At 47.7% G+C, this 13,808-nt stretch overlaps 1 protein-coding gene across 1 annotated transcript in view; it reads left to right on the forward strand.

Moving 5' to 3' along the window:
* Positions 1-1,574: 1,574 nt before the first annotated feature.
* The window catches only part of HS3ST3B1 (heparan sulfate (glucosamine) 3-O-sulfotransferase 3B1), a 50,091-nt gene continuing 37,857 nt past the window's right edge, over positions 1,575-13,808 (forward strand). Inside the window, exon 1 of the mRNA XM_006901552.1 lies at positions 1,575-2,128. Within this exon, the coding sequence (XP_006901614.1) occupies positions 1,575-2,128 (554 nt within the window). The remainder of the gene's footprint in view (positions 2,129-13,808) is intronic.

Consider the following 13,808-nt stretch of genomic DNA (forward strand, 5'->3'; position numbering starts at 1 on the left):
CAAGGATCTTTCAAGATGTCGCCCTCTGCGGCTTCGCCTGGCGAGCAGATACAAGGCCTTCGAGCCCCGCTGTCCCGCGTGCGCCCCCGCAGGGAGAAATAGCTGGGGACCGTGATGTGGAGCGGGCTTGGATCAGCAAATAAATACAATCCAGAGATCTATTTATTCCACGTAGTTGTTGGGCGGGGGCGGGAGAGGGGAGAGGTGGCAAAAAAGAAAAAGGAAACAATGCTAATAATCGATACCATCAACTCAAATTCTGCTAAATATTTTCCTAAAATGAAGAATGCTGGCTTTATTATCTTTTCAGGGAAGACAGAAAAATGTCTCAAGTCTAACGCTCCCAGCAAATATCTGGATGAAAGTTTCTATACGTGACTTTCACACTCACTTTTGGACTAGGAGAGATTTACTAGATTCTTTTAATCTTGATCTTTCCTCGTCCCTCCCCCATGTCCCCAACTTTTTCCGGCCACTATTGGGCGACCATGGACGGTTTTCTTAAAGGGAATTTATGCTGACTCCAATTAACCAGCAAGCCGAGGGACAACTTCTGGCAAAGGAAAAAAAAAAAAAAAAGATAGGGATTTCCAAGCATGCTTTCTTCTTAAACTTCTTAAGCCGGTGCCTGTCTGGGCTTGGGCACGGCGGGTTTGTGGGCTGCTTACACCTCCGGCCTGGCTCCCCTCACTCCTCAACGCAAACAACGAGCCCGCCCGTAACAGCTGGTTAAGAAACGCGTGCCTCCACATCTGGATGCTACAGCGAAGCTGGCTCCTCCGGAGCGAACGAGGAAACGCACGCCTGAGGGCACCACCCCGGCGGGTCCAACCGCTCCCAGCGCTGGGTCACTCACGCATACTTCTTAGCATTGGCTACTGTCCCCAGTACCTGGCTCCGCCCCCCAGAGCCCACTCCTTACCCCACAGCCAATAGTAACCTCCGACTACTCTCCACCGCCCCGAACCCTTTCCACACCCCCATGTTCTTAGAGCCCATTGGTTCTTGCGCCCTTGGCGAAGAGCTCGTATTTGCACGGTGTTCGGGATTTGTGGTAGGTGGAGCAAGCCGTCACTCCGGAAAGCCGGCCCCGCCCACCTCACTTCGATCTCTGGCCACCTCGCTGCGCAGTTCTTCTCCGCAGCCTCCGTGGGTAAGTGTCTGGGCTGCTCTCAGGCTCAGCGCTCAGGACTGCGAGAGGCAGCGCCGCGAGCAGCCGCGCGCACCGGCTGGAGAGGCCTGGGCTCAGCCGCGGGAGTGCAACCTTCTCCTGATCTAGAGCGGGGCGTCGTGTCTCTGGAGCAACTCCTTGGTTAGCAGTTGCCGCTGCTCGACTTGGCGTTCCCGAAGCGGCTCCTCCCCGGGCAACATGTCAAGAGCCGTCGCCGCTACAGCTGCCGCCGCCACCTGGGGAAGAGCAGCCTCAGCAGCGGCGGCGGCCGCGGGCGTGCGGGGGCAATAAGTGGAGTCACCCGGGCGCCCAGCGGATCAGGCAACCTTCTCCACGCTCACTGCGCCGGCGGGCCCCACGCCATGTGTTGAGCCATGCTCCTGGCCGCGCCCGCGGGCAGCGGATGGGGCAGCGCCTGAGTGGCGACCGGTCCTGCCTCGATGTCCCCGGCCGGCTCCTGCTGCAGCCACAGCCGCCGCCGCCGCCGGTGAGGAGGAAGCTCGCTCTGCTCTTCGCCATGCTCTGCGTCTGGCTCTACATGTTCCTGTATTCGTGCGTCGGCTCGTGCGCCGCTGCGCCAGGGCTGCTGCTGCTCGGCTCGGGCTCCCGCGCTGCCCACGTCCCGCCAGTGCTGACGACGGCTCCAGACTGGACGCCCCCCAGGCTGTCGTTCAGGGCGCCGCCGGCCACGCCGCTAGGTGCAGGCCAGGAGGCGGCCGAGGGTGCTGCGAGCCAGGAGGAGCAGAGTCCCGAGGTTCCAGACTCCCCTAGCCCCATCTCCAGCTTCTTCAGCGGGTCCGGGAGTAAGCAGCTGCCGCAGGCCATCATCATCGGTGTGAAGAAGGGGGGCACGCGGGCGCTGCTTGAGTTCCTGCGTGTGCACCCCGACGTGCGCGCCGTGGGCGCCGAGCCCCACTTCTTCGACCGCAGCTACGACAAGGGCCTCGCCTGGTACCGGTGAGTTTCTCCGCGATCAGCGTTTACACCTCCCCCCCTCATCCCCACCCGGTAGAGAAGGGAGACGTGGCGTGTGTGTTGACCAAGTGGCAGGGCAGTTTCGAGCCACTGAGGCGGGAGGGAATGACCGCACCTAGAGGGCCGGCCACGCCGCGTGCAGTCCAGACGCGCCGAGTCAGCTCTCCCTAAAACCCCGGAACTTCTCACAGAGCCCTGGCGGCCCAGTGGCCCATTGAGACCTCGAATTAACCCAGCGACCTCACCACAAAGAAGCGAGCCAATGACAGACCAAGCCAGGGAAGCCAGTACACCTGGCCGGGTCCCACTTGAACCAGTCAATGCAATGTTACCCTTAATTACTTTTCCCCCTCTTGGAGCCCGGGGTGTGAGCTTCTGCTCCCCACATAGGGACGAGGGCTTGAGGACTGCGTGCAGTCCACACCACTGGAAGTGTTTAAACTTTTTGATGACCACCCTCCGTGTTGCGGGAAGCGAAGGGGACTGGGGACCTGCTTTATTTGCGAGCTGCTTGGGCTGGGAAGGTGGAGCTGGGCGCGCAGCCCTGCGCCTCCGGCGGCTGCACGGCGCGTGGAGCTGTGCTGGTCCCTGTCGGGCGCGGCGCGCACTGCAGCCAGGAACGGTGGTCCCTTGGAAGGCTACTCAGCGCCCGCTGGTTTGCACCTCCCAGGCCCGGGGCTGAGAGGCGGCGGGGACGCGTGCCCCACAGGACCTTTTGCACCTCATGGCGCAAAGAACATAAAGGGTCCAGTGATGGAGAAATATAGATTGTCCCAGTCGCACCTTTAGCAAACTCTCTTCTTGATTCGGGTCGAGGGCACATATTCTAAAGGGACAGCAGCCCCGGGGTCATAGTCATGACTCCTGCAACCTACTTTCAGGTCTTTGGGGCGAGTTTTTGGACTCTGGGCTCTGATCCCTCTTCAGGTCCAGTTAGCCCCAAGAGGATTAAGACATCGGACAATAATGGCGAGGCGGGGACCAGGACGGAACCCTACTCCCTGCGCCATCCTCCTTTGGAGGAAAGAGGCCGAACTTTGAGATTTGGGGCTTGACCTAGCGAATTAAAACCACACCCTTTCCAACCTCACTCTCCCTCTTCCCCTTTGTCTTCCATGTTTTGAAAATGACTGTCAGGAGTTGCCCAAGTCTTGAGGTGTAGCCTGGCGTGACGGTCACGGTTCCCAGGCTGGACACCGGAGATGAGGGATGGGGCTGCCAGGCAGTGGACCTGAAGCAGGAAAGGCAAGTGAAGCGGTGCTAGTCAGTGGTCAGTGGCGGGGTGGGGGGCTCTCACTATTATAATTATTGTTGTCCCCTGACTTTTGTTTTTAAGCTTACCCCCTTCCCCTCCCGGAATGTTGATTCCAGGTCTAGGGTGCGGGCCACCACTAGAAGCCTTCCTGGTAGAGCCCGCCAGGGCCCGAGGCACCGGGATTTTCTGAGATCAGACACTCTTAGGGGCCGGGTTGGGAGGAGCTGGCAGGAAACTAACCTGAATAGTTAGCACCCAGCCGTTCTAGAAGCCGCTGGGGCGGGCTGTGGAAATCCCCACTAGGAGATTCTTGCAGTCTCTTCTGCGGCTGCCCTCCACCTGCCACGTTTCCTTTGATTGGTTCAAAAATAAAGAATAAAGACCCAAGTCGCTCTGGAAGCCTGCACCCCAGGAGCGCACCGCTGGGGAACCGCAGCGGGGTGATCGCCAGGGCGGAGTGCAGGGTTTGGATGCAACTTGTGTGTCAGAGGCTCACCACCCTCCCCAGCAGCTCCCTAAAATGATGCTCGAGCGCAGGGAAACAAGGGCTCCCTGTGCCAGCCAGTGAGCCGCACGCAACAAGCTGCAAAAGAGGCACGCTGCCCCCCACACGCAGCTCCCCCGCTGTCTCTAGGAAATGTTAAGTGGAAAAAGAAAACACAACTTTTCAATAACATATGCTTAGTTAACATTTCAAAAATTAGTTAAAAATATTCCGCTGTCTGGGCACATGTGTGGACTTCAGAGTTACTTTGGAGGCGGTGCATTTAACTAGGAACAGACCTCGCTCCAAGGAGCCAGCCGCTGAGCTGATCTTGGCCGCACTGTCCCGGCTGCTGGAGGCGCGGGCCTTGGAGTTCTCCCGCCGCCCTCCCGGGGGTGCGCGTGCGGTGGCACCCTGCTCTGTCAGTGCAAACAAGCCGACTGGAGGAGAGGATAAATAATCATTAACCAGAGAGAAGTGCAGCTCAGAAGCATTGTTAAAACAAGTCTTTAAAAGAAGAAAATGGAGAAGTTTGGGACAGAAACTCTGGGCATGTATGGTGACTAGAAGACAGCCTGTTTGCGGGGGAGGCCTGGAGTCAGGAGGAACCCTCGTGCTCAAGTCGTTAATGGTAACAGCGACTGAGACCCAATCAAGAGGGGCATATATTCATGATGCCTTGGAATCCAATAGCACTTCTTTCCATTGGGCATAAGGAGACACCAGCAGCCCAACAGGAGTGGAGGGTCACATGGAGCCTGCCCCCAACCAGATCTTTTCTTCAGCCCTAAGCAGGCTGCAGAACCCTCACAAGTGCACTGGATCTGCCCTGGAACTGGAGTTTGTTTTAATTTGGGATTAGGGATCTTCTGGGTTTACTTTTTCACTTCATTACGGGCTCTTGCTCAAATATAGCCTCTCAAGTTCAGCAAATGCTGATGGGATGTAATGGGGCCAATCCCGGGACTGTCCTTGACCAAGGAGCCTGCAGTGTTGGAGGAATCTGAGGGTGAGATTCCTCTAAGTGAAGGCTCAGAAAACACTAACTCTGGATATTTAGGAAGGTCGATTTAAATTTAGAATGATATAAAATGAAATGTATATCTTTTCTAATGCGTCTCTCTTTTAAGTTTTCCTTCAATTTAGGACCTTTTCAAAGTAACATTTCATGGCCAGATAGTTTCTGATTGTTATTTTTTAAAATGTAGAAATATATGTGTTAGACATTGGCGGAATTTCTCCCCCATTGATTCTTCTTTCCATGTTTGGTTATGTAAAATTATCTGACACTTCAAGATGCTGACAACATTAAACAAAGAGAGAGTGAGTGTGTGTGTGTGTGTGTGTGTGTGTGTGTGTGTGTGTGTGTGTGAAAAATGATGATAGCTACCTTTCCAGTCACTGTTCAAAGTTTTACAGGATTAACAAATTTAATCCTCATTACAAAGCTGTGAAGTAGGTACTTTTAAATCTTGAGGCAACACAGGCATAGAGTAGTTAAGTAACTTGCCCAAATGTCACAGTTAGAAAGTGATAAGCTGATTTGCCTGCTTGTGCCTTCGTTTCTTCTATTAAAAGACCAAAACATGGTATTAGTTATATATGATGTGCTCAAAACTGAGCCTAATTTATAGAGTGTGCCTGTTTTCTGTAGTCCTCCATGTACATCACCTACTTTGTCAGTGTGAAAGAACATCAACTCCAGAACAGGCTCCTAAATCCAAAGTTGTTTTAGGAGTGCGTTACTGACATCATTGTGGCAGTTTAATTTCTCTGCACCAAGGGAATCAAAGGCATCATTAAAATGACAAAAAATATCCCCCAAGAAGAAAGACCAAGAGAATACAGTGAAGGCTCCTACTGAGGAGTAGATTTATTCTCTTCCTCTTGGCCTTTTTAAGAGTGGGAGGTGTGGGAGGGGGACATGTTTCAAAACTACTTGAATTTGTTCATTTAAAACAATAGTGTTTAAATCAAAACTGAAGAAGTAACAGCGCATTAATCAGAAGACATTCATATCTAACACTTGAGGTTTCTTTACAATAATACTCTAAACCCTAGTAATTTATAAAACCATTCTTGGAAGCTAATAATGGGGGGGGGGAATAAATACATTTTCCCTTGATTTATAGTTTAACAAATACTGAAAAACCTTTCCCCCCCTATTTTTCTCAACTATTTTAAAAAGGTAGTGTCAAGGACTATTTGTGTCTTCACTGAGGGAAATTGAAGATAAAATCTGATGGAGGCATTCCCTTTTGAAATAATTACACGCAGTCCTGGGGTTTAAACCAAGTTTGCAGCTCACTGGCATCTGTGAGGTGAAGATCAAAAAATCGACATTTATACGCAACAATTTGAAATATAAACCGTCATGTTACAAAGCTGTCAAGATTTATTAGCAAGACAGTGCTGCATGTGCTGAACTCTGTTTTTAATTAGGCACCTAAATTAGACCATAAAATGGTTGATTAATCTTTTACAAGTTGAGGGGAAAATATAACATAAATTAACCTAATCATAAGTGTTTTCCCAGATGCTCTTGAGTTAATAAAATAGTCAATATTTAATGGCACCCTATTTGTTTTAGATGAACAAAATAATGTTGAAAGTCTTGACTTAAATTACACTTATTATCTACCAAATGGTACATTACATTGAACAAGTCTCTAAAAATCAGGTTGCAGCCTACATCGTAAGAGTATATTTATTAAAAGAGAATAGTACAATTACAAATTAAATGCTGACTAAATTGGATCTTACTTTGCCCCCCAAAAGACTTTGATTGTTGAAAATTTATAATTGACTGTAGATAAACTAATAAAAAAGCTTTCCCCCTCCCTGTTAAAGTTGTATTATTTGAAATTTAATAGTCACCAGCCACAGTTTCTGGGTGGTTTTTGTTTGGTTGGTTCCCCCCCCCCCACTTGGTGTTGTATTTTTGGCTTAAAATTTCATTTATATGTCTATGTATTTATAGATATCTTATATCACAGAGGCTCATCCTAAATATGTATTTACCTTTTTCTATGAGACCCACTGTAGGCATGTTTTCTGATGGCCTTTTGCATAACAAAATATTTATAATGAAAGGTGCACTAAGGAATTTTTTTAAGCACCCACAAAACCACAAGTAAGCTAGTGTTACCAATTAGGGCGGTGACATTAATGTAAAGCTTCAGAACTGAAGTATGTGACTAAAACTGCTAGCTGGCAGCTTTCTCGGCCAACAGGAGTAGTTTCTGTTCTCAATCTGTGAACATGGAAATTAAGCTGATTGACAGAAACACAAAATGCCCACTCTAAAAGCATAGCATAATGAGCATTTCTTTTGCTGTGAATAGATTGAGTTTCCAAACATGACACTACCCCTCATTTAAGACCATGGTTTGGGATAGTAAGTGAAATTTTGGTCCTCCCAATTGCAAGAGTGAAGAATCACAAGTGAAATAAATTCCCCCAGTCCCTGGCATATTTTCCAAAGGTAAAGAATATAGCATACAATCTACCTCCAACGAGATAAAAAAATGAGGTGTGGGGTTTTTTTCCCCCTGGTATATTTTGAAAGTAATTTTGCTTAGGAGATGTAAAAAAGAAATAACTAAATAAAACAAAATTACAATACCTTGTTAGAACTCTCATATTCTTCCCAAACTATAACAAAACCGAAGAAAACTGATGTTAGTGAATGCCAAGAGGTAATATTTTGGGGAAGTTTAGCATGTGAGAAACAATTATTATCTTAATAAAATGGTAATAAACAATTTTCTTTGGAGCCAAGAGGCTGTGGTTAAATATTGATAACCAAATTTTCCATTAATTTTCTTTGCACATAGATAAGAATGGTATTAACTTTTTATTACACACGATTTTAAATTTTTACTTTAAATACACACTTGACTTGAAAAATATTTTAAAAGTAGCCCAAGCTATTGGAACATTAAGAAAACTTGTATTTTGAATGAAACATGTTTAAATGGCAAGGCTGTACTGCAGTATTTAAGTTTCAAATAGAGCTTTTTTTAAAAAAAATTATGAGTGTGTATCTAGAAAGGAGGCTGATTGAAAGACTACTTCTACAGGAATTTATATTTGCTCCCTCCGTTAAGAAAGAATACGTGTCTATATATACACTCAGATATATTCATAGATTTATTCATGTGTCCGTGGTGATTTTACTTTGATAAACTTATCACAGAGTAGGTAAGTTCTGGGAACAGGACACCTTTCTTCTAAACATGACGACGACTCTGCAAGAAGTTGGCTCTGGTTGGTAAATGGATTGTTTCAGCATAGCGGAGACCATTTCTTGCCAAGGGGTCACTGCTTTTAAACACCTTTCACTGAACGATTCCGTGTGCGTTCATCCAGCATCTTGGCTCTTTCAGAATCTGGTTTTCCCCCACCACTTCGCCCCGCACTGCTTGCTCAGAAACACATAAAATGCTGAAAGATGCCTTCAGCAGGAAGAAGGCTTCAGGAAACAAATGAAGAGTGACGAACCACAGGGGAGACAAGCAGATTTTCTAGGCACATGCTTCATTTAAGGAATCCCAGGAAAGGACCGCCTGCACCTCTTTTCAGGTCTGGAGACGTAATTCCAGACTGGGGACCCTGACTGTCCCACGTGCCTGCTCCTTCTAAGTATCTAGAGGAAGCATCCCTGGCCTTTCTGGATCTGTAAGGGTGACCAAAGGGGCTGCTAATTGCAGAGAAAATGGCTCCGAGGCTGGCCGGCCTGGGGATCAGCCAGCATGGCCCAAGTGTCGGGTGGGATCACGCATCTGGTCCGAGGACCGCTGAGCCCCGGAGACAGATGGCGCAGCTTCCTGCGGCGGGGGCGGGGCGGCCTGCCCTGCGCGGCAGCCGGCGGGCGGCCACCACGTGACAAGCCCTCGCCGGGCGCGCCGGCCTCACCTGTTGGGGTGAGTCTGACCACAGGACCCGCGCTCGTTGTGGGCGGTGCCTGCGGTGTCGTCCTGGCCGTGATTGGTCTGAAAGGCAGCGAGAAGACCAGTGGAGAATCGTTTTGCGAGTAGTCCCGCCCAGAGGGGGGCGGAGGGAGCGCGAGGAGCCCTGCCCCTGTCAGGTCAGATAGTAGCAGTCATTTGAGATTGGTCCTGTGGAGTTGGGTGGGTTTGGAGCCACCTTTCTCATCCTAAAATTTATCAGCAGACCTATTATGCTCCTTCCTTCTTTTCGCTTTGTCTTCCCCTCTTTTTTGAAGCCCTCTGCATTTTCCCTGCCCTGTGTCTCTGCTGTGTTCTGTGGGGAAAGGCCAAGAGGGCTGGTAGTGAGGACGTGGACCACAATGAATGACCTCAGAGTCCAGAAGGGAGCTACCTCTGGAAAGTGAATGATTCGCTTAAATCTCTTTCCACCTCCCCCGCCCTCTCCCTTTTCTCTTTTGGAGTAATCTTCAGCATCCCCACTTTTTTATAAAGGATATCTAAATGCCGTTCTGCAAATTCACTAGAAAAAAAAAATAGTTCCGCTTCCCTAATGCAGCTTGTTAAGTGACAGATGAGAAAAAAATGGAAATAAGGATGAGGAGAGGAGGGGGGGGGGGAAGAATCGTAAGACTTTTTATGATTTTTGAGTCTGTGTCTAAAATGACCAGCCCCGTCCCCAGCACCTACCTCATTGTTCCCAAAGCCCCTCACCCTACAGTTGTTCCTTCCCCAAGGCTAGGCTACTTTGGGTTCTCAATGCCTGAAGAAGGGTGAGTAGGGAATCTCCTGAGATTAAAGTCACCCTCCCCCCAGGGACCTGAGGGGCTCAGGCTTCTAAAGCCTTTTCTTCACGTCTGGAGATGGGCTTTATGCTAGAACATTGAAAAGTCCCTTGTAGAGCTGGATGAGGCAAACTCTTTTACTGGTGTCTTATTCCTCTCCAACACCACCTCCCTTGAGGTTACAGGAAAAAGAGCTGTGTAAAGTGCAGGAGATGCACCTAGAACACCACCCCAGGGAGAGGACTTGAGGCACACAATTAGATAACACAGTTCACCCCCAGGTCACTTTTGGTGCCTACTCCTAGCAGAATGGCCTCCTGTGATTAAAAAAAAAAACACAACCCAGACAAACAGAAAAATCCACCTTCTTCCTGGCTGGGAATTCGTCCCACCTGATTCGAAGCTCCCTCTGGATGTGTTGTTGGAATGGTCTAAAGAGTCTCTGGGCACTTAGGGGACCTCTGGTGGCCTAGGGGTAAAAAGCTGCACTGCAATCCCAAAGGCTCACAGTTCGAATCCACCAGCTGCTCTGGGAGAGAAAAATGGGCAGTCTCCTCCTTTGAGATTTATTGCCTCTGGAAATTGCTAGAGAGTCAGCTGTGAGTGACTCCTGAATGAATGGCACATAACAACAACTGGACACTTTAGTACATGTCAACACTGCCAGTTAATACAGTTATACAACGTGAAAGTCCTGTTCCCACCAAAGACCTTCCATAACAACCTTGAGTGTGTGTGTGTGCTGAAGGGATTATAGAGATAATCTAATCAATCAGCATTGACTCGAACTACTTCATGGAATGAGCAAATATCCTTGTATCAGATGATACCTTCTGTTCACCTCGTTTACACACACACACACACACACACACACACACACACACGGAGCTCTGATGGGATAGACCACCGGGAATAGAAGAAGAAGCTGTGCCTTTCTGGCAGTTTGAATTCAGCCACTCTCCTGGGAGGAAGATGGACCATTTCTTTCAGTGCACAGATACCCAAGGGAAGGTCAGCTAGGACTTAGTTCCAACTCAAAGACTTTGAGATTGTTACTTTTGTTAATTTCCACCGAGTACTACTCATAGCGACCCCATGAACAAAAAATCAGAACCCTTTTCTATCCTGCGCCATCCTCACACTTCCTGACACACAAGAGCCCATTGCAGCAGTCACCGTGGCAGTCTACCCAGTGGATTCCTCTCCTTTGCCAATCCTAGATACATGGATTAATTCATCCGGCAAAGAGTTTTTTGAGCTCTTGCGCCTGAGTAGTACAAAGAGCTAAAGCCTTAGCTGCTAGTGGGAAGGATAGAGGTTTGAACTCACCCAAAGGCTGGCAATCTTAATTGTGGTAAATCAGCCCTCGAAAACTCTATGAAGCCCAGTTCTACTTGGCACTGTTGAGTTGATAGCAATTGGTTTTTTGGCTTCTACTTCTGTCAAGGGTTGCACAACGCCCTGAGAATATACAGAGATGTAACATTGTCCTTGAGAGGAATGTGTTACACTGTGCACTAAACTCTCTTTGCCCCCAAGAATATCAAAGAAGTGTAAGCACTATTTTGTTTTTGTTTCTTTAAAAAAGTCATTAGTTCCTTGGAATCTCTAATAAATCTCAAAACTCTTTTAAGAACAAGGGGCCATGTAAAGAAATTAGATTTTTGCATTTTGCTTCTCAGAGAAAGCTAAGGAGTTAGGGAAGGAATATTAGTTACTGTGTTGTACAGTAGAAGAAAAATTGCTCAGATTTGGTGAATGTCATGGACTGGGTGGTGGTTGTTGGGAGCTGTCAAATATTAGATCCCTCCAAAATACATGTTGTAAATCCTAATCATTATGCCTGTGGTTATAATCTCATTAGGGAGTGGGCTGGCTTTTTATGTTAACGTGGCAGGATTAGTGTAGGGTATATCTTGAGTCAATCTGTTTTGAGATATGAAAGTGATTAAGCAAGCAGAAGACAGAGATGGGGGAGATGGATGCCAAGCCACATGAAGATCTCTGGGGAGCTGAGATCCTTCCTGTCAGATTCCCCACAGTTCCCAGAGCAGGAAACGGAAGCTAACTGAGGTTGCCTGAAGTCACACAGCACAGCTGTATCTGTAGATAGTTCAGCCTTATGAACAAAGCGATGTGTAGACCACCATGAAGTTCCTTCCAGACTCTGCAGTTTGAAAATTCAAAGTACAGAGAGTGCACTGGTAGCCTAGTCTGGAAGGTGCTAACCCAGAAGTGACACCTCTCTGGTGGCTCAAATCCACCAACAGCTCCAAAGAAAAAAGATGATCAGTCCCTTCTCATGTGCTTGACAACCTCAGAGAGTCTCCTGTAAAGTCAGTTCAGACTCAAACGCAATTGAGTTTTTGAGTATGGACAGTTAAAATGTAATACGATGCTTGTTCTGGACCAGTTTAAGCCATTCCTTTGGTTCTTTCCTCCCCTTCCAAAAACCTGGTTTGCTGTGTACAGTACCCAAGATGATATATTTTTCCTCTTTTTATGACCCAGACCATGATCTTTGCAGTTACTTTTTATGCATCAGAAAGCTGGAAAATGACTAGGAATAATAGGAGAATTGATGCTTTTGAGCTGTGGTGTTAGGGAAGAGTATTGAATATACCATGGACTGCCAGGAGAACAAACCAGTTCATCCTAGAGAGGGTGAAACTAGGGTGCTCTTAGGAGGCAAGGATTTTAAAGCTGCTTCTAACATACTTTGGACATGTTGCAAGGAGGAATCAGTCCTGGGAGCGGGACATCATGCTTGGGAGGGTGGAGGGACACCACAAGAGAGGAAGACCCTCGATGAGATGGATTGACTCACTGACTGGAGTAGTGGTGGTGGGTGGGTGTGTCAGAGACAGTAAGATTGGCTCAGTTTAGAGCGAGGTTCAGAGCTGTTGTACAAAGGAGTTGCTATGAGTGGCAAACAACTCGATGGCCCATAACAACAACCAACATTCTTCCTTGCCCTTTTGCTCTCTGCACTCTTCTCAGCCCCATCTCTGTTGCCTGCACTGATGGTTTCCAGCTTGCCAGCCTTTCTTGTCACCACTCTTTCCCCACGTTAAGACCTGCGGTGTGCACAGGCCTTTCCTGGTGATGCCTTCTCCCAGTTAATATTACTCACAGTTAAAAACACATAGGCAAGATTGTGGTAGTTCTGTGAAGCTAGACTGTGGCAGCTCTGTGAAGGGAGTCTGCTGCCATTGATTTGGTCTCTGACTCGTGTTAATCCCACATACAATGGAACTTCACACACACTGCAGGACACACTGTGAATGAAGTGAATGAATGTGGCTTGGATAATTGTGAACCACAGCATTTTCAATGGCTCATCTTTAGAAGAAATGCTATTTTTCAGAAGTAGATTTTAGACATTTCTTGCCAGTCCATATAAGTCTAGAAGGTCCACTGAAGCTCAGAATCATAGTTATACTCAAATAGCCACAGAAGTGCGTTAGCCAGGAATCGAACCAGGGTTTCCAGGTGAGAATTCTACCACTGAACCACTTCCTACGAGGACACCCCTCTCTTAAACACTGTACCAATGAGGGAGTTTTTCTTTTGCTTTTCAAGGAGAGGAGTGAGCGGGGTGGGGGTGGGGTTTCTGCGGGGAGAAGGGTGCAACAATGAATGAATGGAATCCCAAAATCTCTGTAGATGTTCATTGAAATGAAAAATAAACAACCTAAATTTAAAAAAAAAAATAAAGAAAAAAAGAAACAAAACAAAACACTTGTCCTCACCAGGGCCACATTTTATAGTTTCCTTGAGATTTCCCACCAGCATTTATAAGAGTGAGTTATGTTCTCTTTTTTTCCCCCTGAAGCTTCCGCCCCATCCCCCCTTCTTCCAGTCCTTGGAAAAGGACATAATACGTGGAAAGGTGGAGTGTTCATGAAGGAGTGATGACCTTCAACAAGGTGGGTTGACACAGTGACAGCAACAAGGCACTTGAGCTCTAGAGATTGTGAGGATGGGGCAGGGTAGAGGAAGGTTTCACTCCGTTGTCTGTAAGTAAGGTGGCTGTGAGTCAGAATCGCCCGGGCAGCCCCTGACAACTATACTTACACATTGGGCCTTAGGAAACCTTTTTTTTTTTTTCTATAATTATATTTTATTAATTTTCATAAACATTTACAGAGATTTTGGGCTTCCACTCATTCATTGTTGCACTATTCTC

This window comes from Elephantulus edwardii, unplaced genomic scaffold, assembly GCF_000299155.1.
Source record: "Elephantulus edwardii isolate Elephantulus edwardi_28Jun2011 unplaced genomic scaffold, EleEdw1.0 scaffold00330, whole genome shotgun sequence".
NCBI lineage: Eukaryota > Metazoa > Chordata > Mammalia > Macroscelidea > Macroscelididae > Elephantulus > Elephantulus edwardii.